Below are 24,643 nucleotides of genomic sequence, written 5' to 3' on the forward strand. Positions count from 1 at the left end.
ACAAAACCCTGTAGTCTAGACGTACCCTATATGTGAAACTGATGGTTCCTTCCTAAGTGGAGCACTTTGCATTTGTCTTTATTAAACTTCATTCTGTTTACCTCAGACCATTTCTCCAATTTGTCCAGATCATTTTGAATTATGACCCTATCCTCCAGAAGCGACGAGGAGTCCTGTGGCACCTTATAGACTAACTGAAGTGTAGGAGCATAAGCTTTCGTGGGCAAAGACCCACTTCGTCAGATGCATGTCATGCATCTGACGAAGTGGGTCTTTGCCCACGAAAGCTTATGCTCCTACACTTCAGTTAGTCTATAAGGTGCCACAGGACTCCTCGTCGCTTTTGCAGATTCAGACTAACACGGCTACCCCTCTGATACCTATCCTCCAGATTAGTCTCAACCTCTCCCAGCTTGGTATCATCTGCAAACATAATAAGTGTACTTTCTATGCCAATATCTAAATCGTTGATGAAGATATTGAATAGAGCCGGTCCCGAAACATTCTTTCCTGAGGGGGACGGAGGCGCCCTTCTGTTGCCCTGACATTTCATCTCGGGAGCTATGCTGTCTGCCAGGGTTCCCATATCTGAGATGTTACAGAGGCATTGTCAAGGATTATCTAGCCCTCTGACTACTACCCCATGCTACTCATCCATGTGGGTCACAAATAATACCACAAGGTGTGACACTGAGATGATCAAGAGTGACTACAGGGCTCTGGGAGTATGAGTGAAGGAGTTTGGAGTACAGGTGGTAGAGGCATATAAATTAGACATACCGACATAGTCAATGAAGTGAGGGATTTAAATATCCCCCGCTTCATTAGAATAAAAATGGCTGCCACGTTGTGCCGGCTCAGCTGTTTGCTGGCACGAACCGGCAGTCAAGATGGGGATTGGTCGGCAAGGAAAGCCTGTGCCGACTGATCCTGTAAACTTCCTTGCACGAGGTATAAAGAATCGGTCAGCAAAGGCTTTCCTTGCCAACTGAGCCCCATCTTGACTGCTGGTTCGTGCTGACAAACAGCTGAGCCACCACAATGCGGCAGCCATTTTTATTCTAATGAAGCGGGGAATATTTAAATCCCCGCTTCACTGACTATGTTGGTATGTCTAATTTACATGCCTCTGGCAACAGAGGCATGTTGTCTAGACATACCCCTACTACAATATATGGCAGCACACTTCTGCTTCAATGTGTTTAGATACAGATAAGCTGGCGACTAGAAGGAGAACTAAGCAGGTTGTTTTTCTCTTTTCAGAGATGATTCTGCTCGCTGCATTCCTGGGTCTGGCAGCTATGCTGCAGCGAACCGTCGGAGAGGAAGCACAAGAGGTGAGTGGGGAACACATTTCTAAACACATTAAAACTGAGAATGTGTCTTGTCCTCAATCAGGACAAAAAATTAAAAAATCGAATATTTTTGCAAACTGGTGAAGAAAAAAGCTATTGGTTCACCTTATTCAAAACATTCCACTTCACTCATTTCAAAGCATTTCATACTGATTTAGACTATTCGGGGGGTGATGGTGACATTTTAAACCCCACTAAATCCCTAAAGCAACAGAAGCATTTGAGGCAATTCAAGTCCTTAAAGTAGCACAAGTGTTCAACGCAAACTAAAGGCCAGATCCTGCAAATACACCCATGATTAACTTTACTCACGTAAAAAACAACAAATAATCTAGCAACACCTTAAACGTGTAGATGGTATCGTGAGCTCTCGTGGGTACAGCCCACTTTGCTGCTAGGCTATTCTTTGTTTTTTTAGTTTTTCCTGTTACAGGCTAGCTCGGTATCCCTCTGAAGCTTTACTCACATAAGCAGTCCTCTCTATGGCAACAAGATTACTCATGTCATTAAAGTCAGACACATGAATAAGCAATTTTAGGATTAGGGCCTCAAACCCTTTGGTTAAGAAAGGCTGAATGAAAAAGTGAAATAATATTAACAGATCTTAGAAGTTCATAATTGGGAAAACTGAGAGTTGCAATGAAATTTATTTTCAAATCTTACATATATCATTCACTATAAAGAAGAAATGTTATACCGCAATAAAGAACTGAAATGTTTCATTCTATTTTCCCACATGTGAAAGGAGTAAGAATTTGAAAGTGATAAAAGCTTCAGGCAATATTTTAAAAAAATGTTTAATAGTCACATACCTCCATTAAATTGTGATAGAGATGCAGCCGTGTTAGTCTGGTCTAGCTGAAACAAAAGACAGAACTATGTAGCACTTTAAAGACTAATAAGATGGTTTATTAGGTGATGAGCTTTCGTGGGCCAGACCCACTTCCTCAGATCAATTTGTGGAAGAAAATTGACACAACCATATGTACTAGTGATGCGATCAAAAAAATGAATGCATGTGAAATTGACAAATCAAATTTTAGAACAGAGTGGGGGTGAGGGGAGAAGGTTAGGAGTAGCTTTGCTATATCTCCATGTAGTACTTAACACTGTGGGATCTTCATACATGACTGGGGTTTCTAGAAGCAGCTAAAATGTAAATGCATAAATAATAAAATATACATAGTTGTTCCTTTCTTTACCAGCATTGAATTTGGCTAAATACACAGTATTTAAAAGAATCCAGCAGTCTAGGCAAAATCCTAAGCTTAGATAATAATATTACTTTCTCAATTCTAAATTGAGCTCACCAGGACAACACAAGAAGATGGGTGCAACATAACATAGAATAAAGACATTAGAATCTGACCCATAATTCAGTAACTAATGATTGATTCATTCTGATTAAATTAATTTTAAAATATTTCATAAGCTAATGTTGCTTGCAAAGGCTCGTTAACTGGAATGCATTCCTAGGGTCACATATAAGAACATAAGAAGTACATAAAATACTTTAGGCTCACACACCCATATTCACTGGGGAAAAAACTATTGCATTTTTTTCATTTAGACACCTGATTTTGCTGCCCTGTCTACTGACAATGAAGATCAACAAAGGGAAATTGTTGACAAGCACAATGCCCTAAGGAGAGAAGTGAAGCCAACTGCTGGCAACATGCTGAAGATGGTAAGATGCATTATGCGAAAGCAATGAGATCAGAGCATGTGTCCTGGCAGAAAACATGCCATGTGAATCCTTTTCCCAGTAAGATGTTAGAGGCTATAGGAGTTATCAAGGGAAAGGAGCAGGTTGGGGATGATAAGTCTAACTATTCATGAACAATAATGTCTCCTTTGGAAGTGAACAGAAGAGCCACTAGCTCTGGTCTGCCAGGTTACCCTGTGATGTATTCTCCACCTAGCTAATCACCTAGCCTCTTCCTGAGGTGTGCAGCTCCTGAGCTAACCTCCCTTTGCTATCCAAAAGAAAGACAAGGAATTGTTGAAAAGATTTTAAACATGGAAAATGCATTTTCCAAGTATATGTTCTCTTTTACATTCTGCACTATGAAGTATGAAGCGATACACATCTAAACATCTGGTATTTCACATTTCATCCAGGAATGGAGCACCAAAGCTGCAGAGAATGCCAAGATTTGGGCAAATGAGTGTACTTTATCCCACAGTCCCCCAAACAGGAGGAAAACCAGTAAGTAAACTGTCAGTTTTAAATGAATAATACATAATTCAACCCATTACAAGAACAATTTTTCAGGAAATATTACCCTATTCATATTAAATAGGTATTACTATTTTGCTGAAAATATTATAACATTGGACTGTATGGATTCATCTATCCTGCAATAAGACTGGACGATGTTTAGTGTTTAGTATTTCTGAATATAGGCACATTTTTTCAACAATAAACAAATAATGTAAAATTTCCAAGAAAGCTCATCATTTGGGGGAAAAGGTGGAAATATATGCAATTGTTTTCAAATTTATCTCCTTCCAATTCCCCTCCTCCTGCACTTTATCCCCAAATAGCTCTTTTACAGTAGTATCATAGAATCATAGAACACTAGAACTGAGCTCCTAGTTAAGCCAAGGTGGTCTTTTCCATACTTTCTATAGTTCCTACACAGTGGAATATCTTGCTTTTTTGGCTCTTAATAATGTACCTTTGAAAAACTGCCAACTCTCTTCAGTTGTTTTTCCTCTTAGTCTTGCTTTCCATGGGACCTTACCTACCAGCTCTCTGGGTTTACCAAAATCTGCTCTCCTGAAATCCATTGTCTCTATTTTGCTTTTCTCCCTTCTACCCTTCCTTAGAATTATTGAACTCTATGATTTCATGATCACTTTCACCAAAGCTGACTTTCACTTCCAGATTCTCAACCAGTTCCTCCCTATTTGTTAAAATCAAAACTACAACAGCTTCCCCCCAGTAGCTTTTTCAACCTTCTGAAATAAAAGTTCTTTAAAAGACTAGATAAAAAACAAAATCTTCTAGACACACAAGGGTTTGAATGCAGATCCAAATTTAGGCTTTGATTCTGATTTATGTTGCACCATTTTATACAGCTGTAATTTCACTGACTTCCATTGAGTTAAACCCGAGTCCCCATTTAAGAAACTTTGCAAGAATACCAATTGTCCCAATTCCAATTAAGAGCAAGGTGGATTAACAGTAGCTCCATGAAATGCTATTCTGGTTGCATTGGACTAGGAATCAGGGTTCAATGTCCAGGAATATATTTTTGTGCTCACAGCAATGTTTGTCTAGCGCAAGGACAGCTCAGTGTGTTCGAGATCTCTTGGCATTTTTGGTGGATCTGGAATCTGTTGCCTTATTGATGCCATGGAGGTTCAGGTGTACATTTGAATCTATTTATATTCCTGAGAATCAAAGTTAGCCTTTGACACACAGGGAATTACCCAACACTATTCACCCATGATCTGGAGAGTGACGAAGGGCAGGAAGGAGAGTGTGGGTATTCTGGAAATGAAACAGATTCTTCCCACCTGGCTGCCCTTGAATCTTCTGCTCATTCTCCACCTCTTTCCCAACCCCAGGCTGAAGTTCTTGCATCTTCTTAAGCCCCTTTCCTCAGGTTTTGTGAATGGTTTCCTTTCCAATTTCAGCTCTGAGCTGTGGAGAAAATCTCTTGATGTCCGTTGCACCTCATCCATGGTCGATTGTCATTCAAAGTTGGTACAATGAGGTGGAAAATTTCAAGCATGGCATTGGGTTAACCAAACCAGGAGAAGACACTGGCCATTTTACTCAGGTATGGACCAAAGCTCCATTAGTTACAATCATGTTTTCACGGATACATATTTAGGTAAATGATGAATGAGGGTAGTAGAATTAAGAGCTTCAATATATTTTTAGAGAATAAACACTATGAAGGATAATAATCATTCCAACAGAGCAAAAGTAATGGAACAAAAAAATGGAAAATTAAAATATGAATACGAGAGACTAAATATTATGACCAACTTATTATATCAAATGAATTTGTGGAAACCCCTTCTCTTAGTTAATTTAAAACTTAGCTAGACTGAGCTCTGAAAATTTAGGTAATAATATCACTCTGGCAGAGGGATAGACTTGATAATCTACTTGATTTTTTTCTTGCGGAAATACTGTTGTTCTTGCTGTACCAATGGCAAAATAGGCACCAAGTTGTTATTTTCCCTTAGCATTCCTTCAGACACATACACATTCACAATTTACAAATCAATTCCAACTAAATTACTACAGGCTAGGAAGGAAGAATGTCTGAGAGAATTTAATTGTGTTTTTAAAATATTTTGGAAACAATAGGTTGTTCCTGGAATAAAGGCAAAAAAGAACCTTGATAAATAAATCAGTTGGTTCACAAACCATCTGTAGAATTTTATTCTTTTACACATACCTTGCAGGAGCAGTTTCTTACAATCCTGCCAATCGGAAACTGCTACAAGTTGAAAATTCCTAGGAGCATTTCTATATAAAGAACTGTATGTAGCTGCTCGCAGTAGGATTGTGCAATTTCTGGTAGCAATATATTATAGGAGCAGTTCCTTAGGATCATACCAATCAGAAACTGCTACCAGTAGCACAGTCTTACAATTTTAGCTAGTGAATCCTGCTTCTTACTGAATAATCTGTGGTTGAACCAGAGTTTGTGTATGTATGTATGTATATGATTTCATTTAAATATTCCAGATGACTGAGAATCTACCATGTTGCTTTGGTTTCATTCCTATTATATCCTATAAATTGTGAATAAGACCATACAAACAGTACATAGGGTTTCTTCTTCTTTTTTGTTTTGTTTTTTGTTTTTCTTCTACAAGATGTGACGTATATTCTGCCAGATGGTGTAATAACACAAAGGTGCATCTACACTGCACCCGTAGGTTGAAATAAGATATGCAATTTGAGCAATTCAAATTGTGTGTCTTATTTCAATCTATTTTTGACATTGCTTATTTCAAAATTTGGCTCTGTATTTTGAAATAAAGTGCTATTCCAATAAGTCTCCTAATCCTGTAACGAGGGTTACAGGGACACCAGGATAGCACACCATTTATTTCAAAATCTTTTTTGAAATAACGGGCACATTTAAAGACATGGAATAGCTTTTTCTGGATACTTCTGGTATCCTGAAATAGTGCCTCTGTCTAGATGTAGCTACATTGTGCGCAAATCTAGCTTCAAAGAAAATCTCTTCAAATACATATTTTCGATTAAAAATATTGAGCCCTTCACATTTACTCATGTATTTCCTCTTCTGTCTCCAGGTTGTATGGTACAGTTCTTACGAGGTTGGATGTGCAGTTGCTTATTGTCCTGAAAAATATTTCAAGTACTATTACGTTTGCCAGTACTGCCCTCAGTACGTATTAGCTATAGATTTAATTGATTATTAGAATTCTCTGTGTTTTAATTCATCAAAATGTTGCAGCTACATCATACCATATACAATTTTATGTGTGTTTATGATCAGAGGGGAAATTCAATAATAATAGTACTTAGAAGCACACGTGGAAATTACAATCTAAAATTAAAATAAAACTACCCACAAAACCAATTGCCCCATAAGGTCTCCTCTGCTTAAACATATACATATTTTTCTAACTGCTTAGAAAGTGAAAATGAAGATGTGTGTATTTCTAGCTATTGGGGATCTGCAAGAAGTTTTCCCTGGGGCATTGTATCCAATAAATGCCTCCTGCAGCATTCAATGCACCTAAGTTCTGAAGTAGCAGTGCTGGTCACCACGAGCCTTCTGTTCAGGATGGCACACATGAACTTGCAAATATCATAAGCAATCCATGATTGGCAATAAAGCCAACAAGAAAGAGTTTCAAAACAGAGCAGGTTGTTTGACCACTCATCTTTGATTCATATTAATACGGTAGTTACACTCTGAAATTTGAAATTGTTGCAGGGCATGCACTGGAGAAAGGGTGTGTTTACACTGCAGCTGGAGGGATGACTATGGGTACGTCTAGACTACCGCGTTTTGTCGACGGAACTCAGCGGTAGTGTAGACGCTGGTATAGTTTTGTCAACAAAAGTCCACTTTTGTCGACAAAACTAGGTAGTCTAGACACACCCTAGATGAGCTGCAATCGCACCTGAGCTAGTTTTATCCTAGCTAACTTTCAAAAAATAATAGTGAGTGTGCATCAAAACAGGCTTCAGCCCAGTCTGTATAAGGATGCCTGGCCTCTGTGGGCACATATTCACTTGTGTAGTCTTGGCTGTGCTTGTTCTAGGGCATCTTTGCTATTTTAACATTGTGGTTAGAGTCGAACTAGCGCAGGAATATCTACACAAACTGCAAAGCACACCTCCCCCTGACTGCAGCATCAATGAAAATGTGTGTTGTATATTGGCTTTGCATTTTATGCTGTTTCATTTTACCATTTCAGGGGGAACAATTTACACTTAATAAACACACCTTACAAAGCCGGAACAGCATGCGAACATTGCCCGGATGCTTGTGACAATGGACTATGTAGTAAGTTTTAGCAGCATTTAAATATGGTAGTAGCATAGTTGTCGCTGACTAAAACAATGCTTCATTCCATTGACGGGAAGACTTTGGAAAACGATCCACTCAAAAACCACAAATAAGGAGCTAATCTGTAATTCCCGTACACAAATTCATGGCTGGGCATGTTATGTTTCAAAATGAGCAAAGGCCACCTCCTGTCCCATGTAGAGGCACTTTGACCATTTAGGCATGTCTACACTAGGAAATTATTTCGAAATAACTAAATTCAAAATAATAACTCCCAAAATAACCAAATCTAAATGGGTATGTCTACACAGCAAAGTTAATTTGAAATCACAGCCATTATTTCAAATTAACTTTAACAGCGTCTATACATACAAACAGCTATTTTGAAATTAATTAGAAATAGCAGAGTGCTTAATTCAAATTTGGTAAACCTCATTCTACGAGGAGTAACACCAAATTTGAAATAGCTATTTTGAATTAAGTGCTGTGTAGAGACTTAATTCGAAATAGGAGGCCTCTAGCCCTTCCCAGGGAGCCCTGGTGGCCACTCTGGGCACAACCAGGAAAACTTACTCTCCTTTCCTCCAGCCCCAGAGCCATTAAAGGGGTAGAGTCTGGCCACAGTGCCTGTGCCAGCTCCAAGCCTGCCAGCCCGGAGCCAGCAGTGGCCACTGGGGCCCCTGACCCAGTGACCCCAAAACATGAGCCAGCAAGCCACTGGCAGCCAGCCCTCCACCGCTTCCCAGGAGCAGTCTGCCAGCTCGCAGGAGCCTGACAGGGACTGGAGAAGGCGGGCCCCTTCCTGGTCCAGGATGGAGATCATGGACCTTATTCAGGTTTGGGGGGGATGCCCCCAATGTCCATGATCTCTGGACTAGATGGAGGAATGTGGCAGGATAGCTGCCAGCCTGGCCACCAAAGGCCACATGCAAACCAAGCAGCAGGTTTGCATGTAAATCAAGTTGGTCCAGCAAGACCCCCACCCTAGGCCCTGAACTTCCCCTCCCCCTTCTTCCCCTTGCTTCCCCCTTCCAGCTCCCTCCTCCCAGGTTTCCCCCTCCCCTCTTCCACCCTCTCTCTTCCCCTCTCCCACCTCCTTTTCTCAGGGTATGTCTACACTACCCCGCTAGTTCGAACTAGGAGGGTAATGTAGGCATACCGCACTTGCAAATGAAGCCCGGGATTTGAATTTCCCGGGCTTCATTTGCATAAGCGGGGAGCCGCCATTTTTAAAACCCCGCTGGTTCGAACCCCGTGCAGCGCGGCTACACGGGGCTCGAACTAGGTAGTTCGGACTAGGATTCCTATTCCGAACTACCAGTACACCTCATGGAAGCACTGGAGAATAATTACTTTAAATTGCTCTGAGGTGTAGTTATTTCGAAATACAAGCAAGGGAGCATCCATACTAACCCTATTTTGAAATAACTATTTCAAAGTAAGCGTTATTCCCCAAGGAAAGCAGGACTACAGATTTTGAAATAACCAGCCTGTTATTTTCAAATAATGGGTTTGGTAGTGTGGACATTCCTCTTGTTGTTTTGAAATAAGGGTTAGTGTAGAACAGGGTTTACAGAGAGAGAGAATGAGTCTGCTCTACAGCCTGAGCTGAGAGGCAGATGGCTTTATAGCTCAAGTGGTAGAGGCTTATGTCCTGAGGTCCCAAGCTCAGCTCCACCTGTAGGTGTTACATAAGGGCCTCTTGGAGGAGGATGGTACCTGCTGTGTTTGGGAAATGTCATAATATTATCATGTCCCCCTCAAAGAAAAGACTGAGGGGGACATAATAGTCTGCAAATACATGCAATTTTGTTATAAAGGAGATGATGCTTGATTGTTCTCCACATCCTGCTCAGATAGGACAAGAATTAATTGGCTTAATTTCCAGTAAGGGTGCAGCTACACTATACCGTTATTTTGAGATAACTGGCATTATTTCAAAATAACAATGTGAGCACATAGATAACAGAATAACACAGACATTCTGTTATTTTGAAAAAATTTCAAAATAACGGACGGCTTATTCTGAAATCTGTAAATCTCATTCTACGAGGAATAACACCTATTCCAAAATAGCTATTTCGAAATAAAGCGTTTGTAGATGCTCCACTGCTGCTATTTCAAAATAGCCTCTCACCAGGGCCATTCTAAGTTATTCCTCCCCAGTGCCTCCTGAGGCTAAATTGAGATATCACATCTATATTAGGGAAGCCTGCCCTGGACTAATTTTGAGGCTTCCCTGCAGTGTAGACATGCTATTTTGAAATAGCTGTCCCATGTACATGTACCCTAAAAGAGATGTACATATTAGGAAAATATTTCTAACTGTAAGAAGAGTATCAGAGGGGTAGCCGTGTTAGTCTGAATCTGAAAAAGTGGTGAGGAGTCCTGTGGCATCTTATAGACTAACTGAAGTGTAGGAGCATGCATCTGATGAAGTGGGTCTTTGCCCACGAAAGCTTATGCTCCTACACTTCAGTTAGTCTATAAGGTGCCACAGGACTCCTCGCCACTTTTGTAAGAAGAGTGAAACACAGGCAATGGCTGCTAAGGATGTAATAGAATCCCCATCACAGGATATAGCTGGTGTTTTTGTTGGTTTTTTTGAAGAAGAGCAAGATTAATTTGTCAGCAAGTCTGCTGATAGAGGAGCCTGTGGGATGGTCGCTATGGCAATAGCTCTGGCAAAAAAACATCACTTGAGTGAAAAACTGTTGTGCTATGTCCTGCCAGACATAACCCTAACCCTAAGCCTGCCGGACCAGAGATGTTGCCATACCAGAGAACCCCAGACAAGAGAAGTTTAACTTGTAATAAGCTGTATAAAGCTAAAAGTACTATTCTACCCAACAGAATGCCTTGAACTATATATTCTCTAGTTAGACATTTACAACCTTACTTGGGAATAAGTAAAACTGTGCTGAAAATGGATAGTAAAAATGTTTAGTTAGTCAAAATATGCTTTTTCAAGAAGGAAATATCCTAAACCATTTTCTTTACTGTCTAATCTCATTCTGTGTTTCATTTTCAGCCAACCCTTGTAAATATGAGGATGTTTTTGGAAACTGCAATGATTTAAAAAAGTCTCCTGGATGTGGATACCTAGTGATCAGGGCAGGCTGCCATGCTTCCTGTGTTTGTACCACTGAAATACACTAACAGCCTTTGATTCCTCCCTTCATGGATGTTCTTCCTTTTAATGACAGCACTATCTCAAAATCCAGCGTTCCATCTTGCAGCCCTGATGTATGTAATGTTGGTGACTTCATTAGGGCTACTCAGCTGACTTGTAAGAACTGACCATTCAACTTATGTTCTTTATCTAGTTTAATTCTTTGTTTAAAAAATTCATAGATTTTTTCTTCCTTGCTTCAAATGAAGCACCTTGCATGCTAGACTTATATAGTATTCAATTACCGAGATTTCGTCTCTATCAATACCAACTTTACTCACTACAAAATACCATGTGAAGTACTTTCAATTTACAGATCAGTTCCTGCCAAGAAGATATCCATGTATAGTTCTTATTCTGGAAGTAATACCGTTCATACAGTGGGCCAAACATCTCCATCGTCAGTCATTCACCTTACTGCGCAAGTGTTCCCACTAGCTGAAACAGGAATACAAGGGTTATAAGTGTAACCCCCTTTTTCCTCCTTGGGTTACTCGGCAGCAGGTCACACTCACAGGTTTGCCTGGGCACCTGATGTTTTGAACGTAAAAGGAAATCCTGAGTACCCCAGTTGTGATGTTGTTTAGTTGGATTCCCTATCCACCGCCTTGCTGCAGTCCCTTGCTTCTAAAAGAATATTCAATAGCGGTGCCCTGTACACACTTAATGGTGTGTCTTGGGAGCCTCCAGGAATAAAATTATTCATGTAATAATCTAGATCTAATTTTAAAACAACAATTTTAAATAATATACATATAAGTGATCAAATTAGAATTAACATACCTTTACTTACTTTACTTAACATAAAGAAACAGGGTTGAACAGATTAAAAGTGAATAAAATCAATTAACAAAGTACACAGAAAGAAAGGAAACTTATTTATCTGCATTTACACTGCTATCATTTATCCCACCCTAGAGCGTGCCCGCCTCTGAATTCAGACACTTGCGTGGGCGCGCTTGAAGGTCTGCAGCTGGAGTGGAGACAGCCCTGTGCAGGTTCTGTGTGCGTCAGTCCAAGCTGAGAAGCCAGCTGCAAAATCCCTCTGCCATAGGAGCAGGCCCCACCAACTGCCAACAGCTCTGGTTCCCTGGGCAGATCACTACGGCTCTCACTGGACCCGGAGTCAGTTTGTCTTCTGTGCTCCATCCCAGGCAGCACTTTTCCAAACTGCCCAGTTACTTCCTGTGCATGTCACAATTACTTCCTGTGCACGGTTATGTAGGCTCTTCCCAGCCACAGGTACAGCCAGTATCTCTCCCCTCCAGGGACAATCAACAGCCGCTGAAGCAGCCTGCAAGATCCAAGCCCCAGCAGGCTTGCAGTAACAGGCTCTAGCTGCAACATAACAGCTCCTGGGATGGAAAAGGCTCCCCACCAGCAGTCTGGCTCCTCTCTCCAAAATAGAGCCTAGCCTAACGCTCTCTCTCCATGCCTGGAAGAGCCACCATTCCCCCATTTTCCCCTAGGGCTCATGGGAGCTGTAGTCTCTAGGGCTAGATTGTAAAACAAAGGATCTTCCCAGTAAAAGTCAGAATCTCCTTTAGTAAGAGGACTACACAAGTTTCTACTCAAAGGCAGTAAGGATAACAGAAACGTTCCCACTAAAAGGACTGAGGGCTGGATTCTGTCGAGCTTGATCACAATGGAGCAAATAACTCCATGGACTGCATCATAAAGGATGTCAGAATTTGGTCCACTGAAATTTTTGGGACTACTCCTAGAATGAGAGACTACAAAGTATGAGTAAGAATGTCAAAATCTGACTCTCAGGGAAAGAGGGCTGTTGGAAGAATGAGATCAATAAGTCTGTACTTGAAAGTAATTATTATTTAAAAAAGGATGGGTTATAAGATAGGGAAATGTTCTTCTAATAACAGAGCTCTATCATCTGAGTTACCTTTAAATCATTTGTGTTTTCTGTATTACTCATTAAATCACTTGTTCATCACTGCACAACTTGTTTGGGCTTTTATTACTTTTGCATCATATGTTTAGCCAACTTCCATGGGTGTAAGTGTCTACCAGAATGCTTTGTCCATATAGCCTTGGTGTTGCAACCACTGTTTGACTGATATACCTAGAAACACGCAGAAGACCTATAACACTCAGTTATATTTTGTAAAGAGGAAGTTTCTCAGGTAGAAAAAACCAAAGAATGTAGAGAAGGGAGAAGCAATTCAAGTTAAAGTAACAGCATAAAAGTTCTGAGGTTCACTAATAAAAGACCTAGTGTAGTTGTTCTCAAATTTTTGCCCTGTGGCCCAGTCCCGTCAATGCAAACCGTTTCAGGGAACACCAGCTGATAATGGAAACTCAATTTTAAATATGTATTTACACCCAAACCATTTCTACTAGTCCTGCAACGAGGGAGAATGGTTTAATTTAACCACTAAGAAAGGAAACACTAATCAAAATTATTAAACAAATTAAACACTTTAACATTTTCATGTTAGTTTACCAAACTTCATTTTTAATAAAGTAAACTATTAATTCATGTTCAACACAAAAGGTTTCAACGCTTTCTTTATTTATGGCAGAGGTGGGGAACCTTTTTTGGGTTGGGGGCCACTGACCCACAGGAAAATCAGTCAGGAACCACACAAGTAAGAGGGAAATCCCCGCCCCCCCCCCAAAAAAAACCCACAACATCCCACACTTCCAGAAACTCCAGCCCTCACTGATGTGGCCCCCAACTGAGACATGTCACTTCCCTGGTGCTCCAGTCCATTGTGGGGGGAGAGAGGCAGAGGGACAAGGAGGACTGAGGTTTAGGGCTTCCCATAGGCCAGATTAACTCTTCTGAGGTTCCAGGGTGAGTGGATTTTGTGCCCCCGTAGGCTCTGAGGTGAAGCCAGAAATGAGGGCTCAGTGTGTGGGATGGAGCTGCCAGTGAGTGAATTAGAGATGGGAGCGCAGGTGAGGGTGAGGATGCAAGATCTGGCTGGTAGGTAGAGTGCAGGAGCAGGCTGGGAGTAGGGTATCTGACTGGGGGATTTTCAGGTCTTCTCTCCTGATCTCTCTCTCTCTCTCCTCCTACTGCCTCTCCCCTCTCTCTCAGCGCTCCTCCGCCTCCTGCCTCTCTCTCCGTCTCTTTCTTTCTCTTCTCCCACTCCTGCTTCTCATTCTCCCTTTCTCTTCTCCTCCTCCTCCTGCCTCTCTCTTCCCTCTGTCTGTCCCTGATCCCTTTCCCCTTCTCTTTCGCCTTCCCCTTCCCTCCCGCCGTGGCACTCGGCTGAGTGCTGCCTGCTCAGCCGGGCTGCCGCAAGGGAGGGGGGCGGGGTGGTGATGTACACGGCCAGGGGGCCTTCCCCTCCCACCGCGGGGGAGCCCAAATGGCCCTTGCGCTGCTGGCTTCCCTGGCAGCACGGCTGAGGGGCGCAGCACTTAGTTGAGCGCCACAGCAGGAGGGGAAGGGAGGGTGGTGATGTACACAGCCTCACCCCCTGGCTGTGTACGTCACTTGAAACCAGGCACATTTTTGCTTGCAATACTTGTATACAGCTACAAGTTTACAAAAACAAAAACAAAACAAAACAAAACAAAAACAAAAAACCACAACCTCTCATTCTCTAGTGAAAAATTAAATGCAGGAAAAATCATTTTAATTAAGAATATTCATTTAAACGCAAGTATTGGGGGTAGTCATGCATGATATTGCATTTGGAAATAGGAAGCAAATGTTAAAAAGTATCAAATGTATGGTAACGATACTTTAGAATCAAACGCAGCATTATAAAATATATGACTAGGAAAGAAAATGTGTGCTTATTTACCCTTAAGATAACCACTAGCCCATTTAGTGTCTGTATGTTTTAGAGATTTAGGCCAAATTCTTAGTTGGTGAAAATCAAGATAGTTGCACTGACAGCTGAAGAACTGGCCCATAATGGAGTCATATGTCACAGACAGTTACAAGGGTTATTTATTGTACATGTACATATCTATGTCTGGCAACCTGAGAGTAGAACTTCGGTTCTAAAGCTGAAGAAAACCCAGGGCTAATTCATTCAAGCTCATCAGAAGAAGTGGGTTTTCCCCACAAAAACTAACACAATATAGATTTTGCTAGTCTCTAAGGTGCCACAGGGCTACTCATTTTCTGAGGACTAATACAGTTCAGACACAAATAGAAGCCCTTATCTTCCATATGAGCCAATATCAGAAGGCTATTATACTGTTAGATTTCCAATACCTCTAACCAGATATGTGATAGACATGTAGCCGTGTTAGTCTGGTGTAGCTGAAACAAAAAACAGGACTGTGTAGCACTTTAAAGACTAACAAGATGGTTTAATAGGTCTGGCCCACGAAAGCTCATCACCTATTAAACCATCTTGTTAGTCTTTAAAGTGCTACATAGTCCTGTTTTTTGTCCCACCAGATATGTGTCTAAATACACAATACCTTGTCCTAGAGGAATGAAGGCAGACCTCACAGAGTAGTTCCCAGGCTGGTATAAATGGTAAAAAAAGAACTCTTTAGCTTCAGTGAAGTTATACTCAACTAAGAAGAGTGGTTGTTAACGGAAGTTATACTCAACTAAGAAGAGTCAGAGAGTGGTTGTTAACGGTTCTAAATCCTGCTGGAAAGGGATAACAAGTGGAGTTCCTCAAGGGTCTGTTTTGGGACCCATACTGTTCAATATCTTCATCAATGATGTAGATATTGGGATAGAGAGTACGCTTATTAAGTTTGCAGATGATACCAAACTGGGTGGGGTTGCGACTTCTTTGGAGGATAGGGACATAATTCAGAATGACCTTAGCAAGTTAGAGAAATGGTCGGAGGTAAACAGGATGAGGTTTAATAGAGAGAAATGCAAAGTGCTCCACTTAGGAAGGAACAATCAGTTCCATACATACAAGATGGGAAGCGACTGTCTAGGAAGGAGCATGGCAGAAAGGGATCTAGGGGTCATAGTGGACCACAAGTTGAATATGAGTCAACAGTGTGATGCTGTTGCAAAAAAAGCAAATATGATTCTAGGTTGTATTAACAGGTGTGTTGTAAGCAAAACTCGTGAAGTCATTCTGCTGCTCTACTCTGCACTAGTTAGGCCTCAGCTGGAGTACTGTGTCCAGTTCTGGGCGCCACATTTCAAGAAAGATGTGGAGAAATTGGAAAGGGTACAGAGAAGAGCGACAAGAATGATTAAAGGTTTAGAGAACATGACCTATGAAGCCAGGCTTCATGAACTGGGCTTGTTTAGTTTGGAAAAAAGAAGATTAAGGGGGGACATGATAGCGGCTTTCAAATATCTAAAAGGGTGTCACAAGGAGGAAGGAGAAAATTTGTTCCTCTTGGTTTCTGAGGACAGGACAAGGAGTAATGGGCTTAAAGTGCAGCAGGGGAGGTTTAGATTGGACATTAGGAAAAAATTCCTAACTGTCAGGGTGGTCAAATATTGGAATAAATTGCCAAGGGAGGTGGTGGAATCTCCCTCTCTGGAGATATTTAAGAACAGGTTAGATAGACATCTGTCAGGGATGGTGTAGACGGAGCTTGATCCTGCCTTGAGGGCAGGGGGCTGGACTCGATGACCTCTCGAGGTCCCTTCCAGTCCTATGATTCTATGATTCTATGATTCTAAGAATGTGGTTCATTTCTTCCTGTGTTATAGTACTGAGAGTCAAAGCCTTCAGGCTGGTGCTCAGTTCAATAACAGGGAGCAAAGATCCTGAGAGATAACTGGGTCTTGGGCCTCACAAAGATTTAAATGCTTCAGGGGGTAGCGGAGTCCATTTGTTGTTTTTTTAAAGATTTAAATGAGTGGCACCCAGGATCAAAGAGCAATGGAATGTAAGGATTCAAGCACGTCTCATATGTGAGAAGCAAAATGCAGGACAATGTAGCACTTTAAAGACTAACAAGATAGTTTATTAGATGATGAGCTTTCGTGGGCCAGACCCACTTCCTCAGATCAAATAGTGGAAGAAAGTAGTCACAACCATATATACCAAAGGACACAATTAAAAAAATGAACAAATATGAAAAGGACAAATCACATTGCAGAACAGAAGGGGGATGCGGGGGGGTGGGAAGGGGGAGGAAGGAAGGTAAGTGTCTATGAATTGCTGATATTAAAGGTAGGGAGAGTGGGATGTTTGTGAGTTAATGGTATTACAGGTGATAATTGGGGAAACTGTCTTGGTAATGGGTGAGAAAGTTCAAAGTCTTGTTAAGTCCTTGTTGGCAAGTGCAGATGTAAAAGGCATCTGCTCTAACCCCACTGACAGAGACCAGAAGCTTCAGGATCTCTATCATGTGCCGAAAGTGTCCGTCTGCTATGTACATTGGACAAACATCTCAGACACTTCGCCAAAGGATTAATGCCCACAAAACAGATATCAGACAAGATCACAAAGAGAAAACAGTTTCTTGCCACTTTAACCAGAAAGGACACTCTCTAAATGACTTAGCCACCTGCATTCTGCTACAAAGACCTTTTACATCTGCACTTGAAAGGGAATCCTCTGAACTGTCATTCATGTTAAAATTCGACACTTGCCAACAAGGACTTAACAAGACTTTGAACTTTCTCACCCATTACCAAGACAGTTTCCCCAATTATCACCTGTAATACCATTAACTCACAAACATCCCACTCTCCCTACCTTTAATATCAGCAATTCACAGACACTTACCTTCCTTCCTCCCCCTTCCCACCCCCCGCATCCCCCTTCTGTTCTGCAATGTGATTTGTCCTTTTCATATTTGTTCATTTTTTTAATTGTATCCTTTGGTATATATGGTTGTGACTACTTTCTTCCACTATTTGATCTGAGGAAGTGGGTCTGGCCCACGAAAGCTCATCATCTAATAAACCATCTTGTTAGTCTTTAAAGTGCTACATTGTCCTGCATTTTGCTTCAACTACCCCAGACTAACACGGCTACATTTCTATCACTATTCATATGTGAGAGACCTGTCAAGTTCAAGGATTTAGCACCTGCCCTTATTCACTGGCCAGAACAATGAGGAAAGCTATTGGGAGCTGGAAATAGAAGTTTATACTGTCCCTGGGAGGAAGGAGAAAGCAAGGGAGGACTTGAGAGAGGGATTTCTCTTAAGGATACTTCTAGGAGCTTATACACCACCCCTTGCTCAAAATTGTATCTCAAGTCAACATCTAGTGCTAAATCTTACTTTCCTCCTATGCAGCCAGCCATCTTCTGGATGTCAGTCATACACAACGGGCACTGGTGTGAGCAAAACATAAGAGGCTACGTTCAAACTGGGATTGAACTGGCTTCTGCTTAACTCAAGCACATGGTCCCAGTAGGAAAAAGTCTTCTGGGCAGACTTCTCCCCCTGAACCAAGCATAAAAATATGCTAATAATCTTCAACACAGCCTGCACAATGGGACACAGTGTGGACAAGTGCAATCCTGTAAGTGGCCAGAATGGGAATATTACAAAAGTGGCTAGTGAGTGTGCAAATTCAGTGCCTCCTCTCTGCGGTCTCCACCAGAAAGATTCCTATGAAGCTCTAGCTGGAAATGAAAACTATACACCCATAATAAAACTCACAAGGGAGATTGGAGCTGTAATGATGTCTCCTTTTCCATCATACAGGGAAATTAGTATCTTCCTCTGAACAACTCGGGCCACTGTTAGAGAACAGTCTAAAAGGAAACCCCTCTAGTATAAGATCATGCACAGTAAGGAAAACATGGGAAACTGGTTGGTTCCCTGTGATCTTAGAAGTAACAGAGAGACAAAGAAAAATTTATAATGAGACAGTGTCAAAACCTTCCCTTGCCGATTGAGAAAAACCCTAGACATATACAGCATATGGCTGTATGCTTCTGCTGCAATGTGTCTAAATTAACGTCCTAGAGAAAGGAAGGAGAACTAAGCAGGTTGTTCTTCCCTTTTCAGAGATGATTTTGCTTTCTGCCTTCCTGGGCCTGACGGCTGTGATGCAACAAACCATCAGACCGGTAGGATGAGAGCTGAGTGGGGAACATATTTCCAGTCTCATTAAAACTGAGAATGTATCTTGTCCTGAATCAGGACAAAAAATAAACATTTCAAATATTATTGCAAACCAGTGAAGAAAAAAAAATTGGATCATGCCATTCAAAACATTCTACTTCAGGAATTTCAAAGCATTTCATGATGATTACTATTTTAGGGGTCATGGTGACATTTTAAATGCCGTTAAATCGCAAAAGCAACAGAAGCATTTAAGGTGATTTATGTCCTTAAGCGGCACAAGTGCTCAATACAAAGTAAAGGACAGATCCTACAAATATGCCCATGATTAACTTTACTCGCATAAGTAGTCCTCTCCATGGCAATAGGACCATTCATGTCATTAATAAGCAATTAATACACATTATTAAGCAGTTTTGAGATTAGGGCCTAAAACCCTTAGGCTAACGGAGACTGAATGAAAAATGAAGTAATATTAACAGAGCTTAGAAGTTCATAATTGGGGAAATTGAGAGTTATAATGAAAACTATGTTGTAACCTTACATATAACATTCAATATTATGTAGAAAAGCTATACTACAATAAAGAATTGAAATGTTCCATTCTATTTTCCACATGTGAAAGGAGTAAGACTTTGAAAATGATAAAGATTTCAGGCAATATTTCCGAAAAAGATACTTAATAGTTACATAGCTCCATTCAGTAGTATATTTGTTATATATTCATACATGACTGGGGTTCCTAGAAGCAACCAAAATATAAATGCATAAATAATAAAATATACACAGTTTTCCCTGTCTTTACCAGCATTGAATTTGGCCAAATACACAGTATTTAAAAGAATCCAGCAGTGTAGGCAATATACTAAGATTATTTAATAATATTACTTTCTCAATTCCAAATTATGCCTATTTATACCTGCCTCTGGAAATTTCCACTACATGCATCTGAAGAAGTGGGTCTTTGCCCACGAAAGCTTATGCTCCAACACTTCAGTTAGAGTATGAGGTGCCACAGGACTCCTCGCCGCTATAACATAGAATAAAGACATTAGAATCTCACCCATAATTTAGTAATTAGTGATTGATTCATTCTGATTAAATTAATTTTAAAATATTTCATGAGCTAATGTTACTTGAAAAAGGCTCATTAACTGGAATGCATTCCTAGGGTCACATATAAAATACTTTAGGTTCACACACATGAGCCTAAAGTCCATGGGGAAAAAAAACTAGTGTACTTTTTTTTTTTCATTTAGACACCCAATTTTGCTGCTCTGTCAATTGACAATGAAGATCAACAAAAAGAGATTGTTGAGAAGCACAATGTCCTAAGGAGAGGGGTGAAGCCAATTGCTGGCAACATACTAAGGATGGTAAGATGCATTCTGCTAAAGCAATCCGTGATGACTCTGTCAAAGGTGCTAAGGAGTTTGCGAGATCAGAGCATGTGTCCTGGCAGAAAACATGCCACGTGAATCCTTTTCCCCAATAAGATGTCAGAGGCTGTAGGACTTATAAAGAGAAGGGAGCAGATGATATGTCTAACTATTCATGAACAAGTTTCAGAGGGGTAGCTTTGTTTGTCTGAATCTGCATAAACAACGAGAAGTCCTGTGGCACCTTAGGGTGTGTCTAGACTACATGGCTCTGTCAATGGAGCCATGTAGATTAGAGTTGTAGACATAGCAAAATGAAGCGGTGATTTAAATAATTTAAATCAAAATGGCCCCCACGCTGTGCCGATCAGCTGTTTCTCGGCACAGCGCGGCAGTCTAGATGGGGATCTGCCGACCCCAGAACCTTTCATCAGCAGATCCTGTAAGCCTGGTTTCACACCACGAAGGGTTCTGGGGTTGGCAGATCCCCGTCTAGACTGCCGCACTGTGCTGACAAACAGCTGATTGGCACAGCACGGTGGCCATTTTGGTTTAAATGAAGCAGAGATTATTTAAATCATCACTTCATTTCCCTTTTTTGAATAAACTAATCTACATAGCTCCGTTGATGGAGCAATGGGTATGTCTACACTACCCCGCTAGTTCGAACTACCGGGGTAATGTAGGCATATTGCACTTGCAAATGAAGCCCGGGATTTGAATTTCCCGGGCTTCATTTGCATAAGCCGGGCGCGGCCATTTTTAAATCCCGGCTGGTTCGAACCCCGTGCCGCGTGGCTACACGCAGCATGAACTAGGTAGTTCGGACTAGGCTTCATGAGGAGTAATGAGGAGTAATGGTAGGAAGGCTAGTCCGAACTACCTAGTTCGTGCCGCGTGTAGCCGCGCGGCACAGGGTTCGAACCAGCCGGGATTTAAAAATGGTGGCGCCCGGCTTATGCAAATGAAGCCCGGGAAATTCAAATCCCGGGCTTCATTTGCAAGTGTGGTATGCCTACATTACCCTCCTACTTAAAAAAGGGATAGAGAATACGACACAGAATATCTTATTGCCTCTATATAAATCCGTGGTATGCTCACATCTTGAATACTACATACAGATATGGTCACCTCATTTCAAAAACAATATATTAGTACTAGAAAAGGTTCAGAAAAGGGCAACAAAAAAGATCGGGGATTTGGAACAGATGCCATATGAAGAGAGATTAAAAAGACAGAGGATACATCTACACTGCAGGCTTATTTCAAAATAAGATATTCCGGAATAGTTATTTTGAAATAGCTTATTTCAAAATAGCATGTCTGTACTGATAGGAAGCCTCAAAATTAGTCCTAGGCAGGCTTCCCTAATCTAGACGTGATATCTCGATTTACATCCCCAGGAGGCACCGGGGAGGAATAACTTAGAATGGCCCTGATGAAGGGCTATTTCGAAGTAACATCAGTGGAGTGTCTACACACGCCTTATTTCGAAATAGCTATTTCAGAATAGGAGTATTCCTAGTAGATTGAGATTTACAGATTTCAGAATAAGCCATCCATTATTTTGAAATTATTTCAAAATAACAGAATGGCTGTGTAGACGCTCGCATGGCTATTTCAGAATAACGCTAGTTATCTGAAAATAACGGTGCAATGTAGGCTCACCCTGAGACTTTTCATCTTAGAAAAGAGGAGACTAAGGGGGGATATGTTAGAGGTCTATAAAACTGTGATAGGTATGGAGAAAGCGAACAAGTTAAAGTTATTTACTTGTTCCCATAACATAAAAAGCAAATGAAATTAATGAATGAAATTAAATGAAATTAATAGGTAGCCAGTTTAAAACAAACAAAGGGAAGAATTTCATCACACAATGCACATCAACCTGTGGAACTCCTTGTCAGAGGATATGGTGAAGACCAGGATTTTAACAGGGTTCAAAAAAGAACTAGATAAATTCATGGAGGTTGGGTCCATCAATATTTATAAGCCAGAATGGATAAAAATGGTGTCCCTAGACTCGTTATGTCAGGGGCAGGAAATGGATGACAGGAGAGGGATCACTTATGATTACCTTTTCTGTTCACTCCCTCTGGGACATTGGCATTTGCCTCTATCAGAACACAGGATACTAGTCTAGACGTTTGGTCTGACCCAGTCTGGCCGTTCTTATGTTCTCATGTTCTTATGACATTTAAAATCGTTGCTGGACATGCACCAGACAAAGGGTGTGTTTACACTGCAACTGGAGGGATGACTACATCAGCTGCAACTGCATGTGTGGTAGCTCTTTGTGCAGATTTGGGAGTGGATCATAAAACTCTTTTGTTTCACACGGAGGTACAATGGCTTTCCAAAGGTAACATGCTTTTCAGATTATTCAAACTGAAAGATTAAGTGGAAATTTTCCTCAAGCAACAGAAGAAAGAAGAGTTATATCATGTGTTTACGAATCAAACGTTTCAACTTTCACTGGCATACCTCATCGATGTTTTTGAATCTTTGAACAACCTCAATTTGAAGCTGCAAAGAAACAACACTGCAAACATTATTGTGCACCATAATGCCATCAAAGCATTTATGGGAAAAAATCCAGCTTTGGAAACATCAAACATAAGCTCAGACACCTAACTTTTCGTCTTTTCCAACATTGTCATAGCTCACTGAAAATAAAGGTTTCCAAGAACTTTGTAAAGAGGAAGCACAGAACAAAATTGTGTTTCATTGGAACTGCCTTGCTGACAGATTAATCCACTATTTTCCAGACAACTTTTCTGGCAATCCCATTCATAAATTAGTACGCAATCCATTCAACTTTTATGTTGATTCATTGCCAGAAGTATTGCAAGAACAAGCTATTTCTTGTGTTAAATTACATTTTTATTAAATTTTTGTGACAAGAAAAACTATTTGTGCTTATTTTTAATTTTAAATAAAAAATTATGAAAGATAATTTAGAAAACTCAAGCTTGGAGGAATTTTGGATAAAATATATCCCAATTTGCTCTAAAGGTGGAGAAGAAGCGCTATGTGTTATTCTTCCGTTTTCATCGATGTACCTCTGTGAAAAAAGCTTTTTAAGTTTAGTCACATTAAAAATGAAACAAAGAAATTGACTGGATGTTGAAAACAATTTGTGTTGCACACTGTGACGTCATCATCGGGCTCCCAGGCCAGAAGCACCCTAGGCAACTGCCTAGTTTGCCTAGGTTCACGGGCCACCCCGATTATATTTCAATAAAATGGGCTTGCTCTTAAGATGTGGAATAGCTATTTTGGGATACCAAAGGTATCCTGAAATAGCTCCACAGTGTAGATGTAGCCTAAAAGTCTTGAGGGCTGGATTCTACCAAGCTTGATCAAAATGGAGCAAATAACTCCATGGGACATGGAATTTGCATATCTTCTTCTGATCTCACTTTTGAAATTTGAGGTTTACACAGCTTTTAGACAAATGGAGGGGGTTCTCCGAAAAAGCCACGTCTAAACTACTTTCACTTTTGAAAGTTCTGCTTTGGAAAGTGAGATCGGAAGAAGATATTGGAAAAATCCCACGGAATTTGCGTGTACTCTTTCAACACTCTAGCATAGTCTAGATGAGCCATATATACTGTTTAGACAACTTCCATGGGTGTAAGTCTCTATCACAATGCTTTGTCCATGTAGCCTTGGTGTCGCTACATGGACAGTGTCAAAATGGGACATGTTAACAGCTTCAAAACTGCTTTCAAATATTTTTTTCAAAAACTTTTCTTGCAAGATAGGGTAAGAGTATTTTATGCAAGTGGAAAGCTGGGAACCCTACCTGTATTTTGGTTGTGATTTTTACTTTTTAATTCTAAATTTTTATTTTGATAGCACAAGTTTATTCTGTGGGTTCATGCGACTTCCAGTCTGGTAGATTTCCCAGCCTGGTGTCAAACTCTTCATCCACCAGTAGGGATTACCTTTTTCAATGGTGATTTTGCCTCTCAATTCAGCCCTTAGTGCATGTCAGTGCTTTTGTGTAGCACTTAATTCTCAAATAGCAGCTAAGGGCAGTACTGTTATCAAAGGTCACATTCTCAAAGGAAACAAATGTACTCCTTGTTTTGCTGAATGCTCATGCGGGTCAGACCTATAGTTCATTAAGCACAATAGACTGTCTTCCAAGAGTAGCCAGTGACAGGTGCTTCAGAGGAAATGAATAGAACAATGATCCTATTGTTCACTCCCAGACTCCTGCAGTCTGAGGATAGGGATATGGACACACAGAAAACAAGTTTTCACCCT

General features: G+C 40.7%; 1 protein-coding gene across 1 annotated transcript; it reads left to right on the forward strand.

Moving 5' to 3' along the window:
- Positions 1 to 1,240: 1,240 nt before the first annotated feature.
- LOC149524620 (cysteine-rich venom protein-like) lies at positions 1,241 to 12,994 on the forward strand. Its single transcript, XM_089777012.1, has 7 exons — positions 1,241 to 1,337; positions 2,926 to 3,042; positions 3,477 to 3,564; positions 5,001 to 5,146; positions 6,648 to 6,742; positions 7,785 to 7,873; positions 10,908 to 12,994. Exons 1-7 carry the CDS (start codon positions 1,266 to 1,268, stop codon positions 11,033 to 11,035), a joined length of 735 nt encoding a protein of 244 aa, XP_089633138.1. The 5' UTR covers positions 1,241 to 1,265; the 3' UTR covers positions 11,036 to 12,994.
- Positions 12,995 to 24,643: the final 11,649 nt, after the last annotated feature.

This window comes from Pelodiscus sinensis, chromosome 3 (assembly GCF_052426305.1).
Source record: "Pelodiscus sinensis isolate ZL-2025 chromosome 3, ASM5242630v1, whole genome shotgun sequence".
NCBI lineage: Eukaryota > Metazoa > Chordata > Testudines > Trionychidae > Pelodiscus > Pelodiscus sinensis.

Excerpts from the sequence above, each read along its gene's own strand:
- LOC149524620 (XM_089777012.1), top strand. The coding sequence starts at position 1,266 with ATGATTCTGCTCGCTGCATTCCTGGGTCTGGCAGCTATGCTGCAGCGA. Across the intron at positions 1,338-2,925 it reads TCGGAGAGGAAGCACAAGAG|ACACCTGATTTTGCTGCCCT; the intron begins GTGAGTGGGGAA and ends TTTTTCATTTAG. Across the intron at positions 5,147-6,647 it reads ACACTGGCCATTTTACTCAG|GTTGTATGGTACAGTTCTTA; the intron begins GTATGGACCAAA and ends TTCTGTCTCCAG.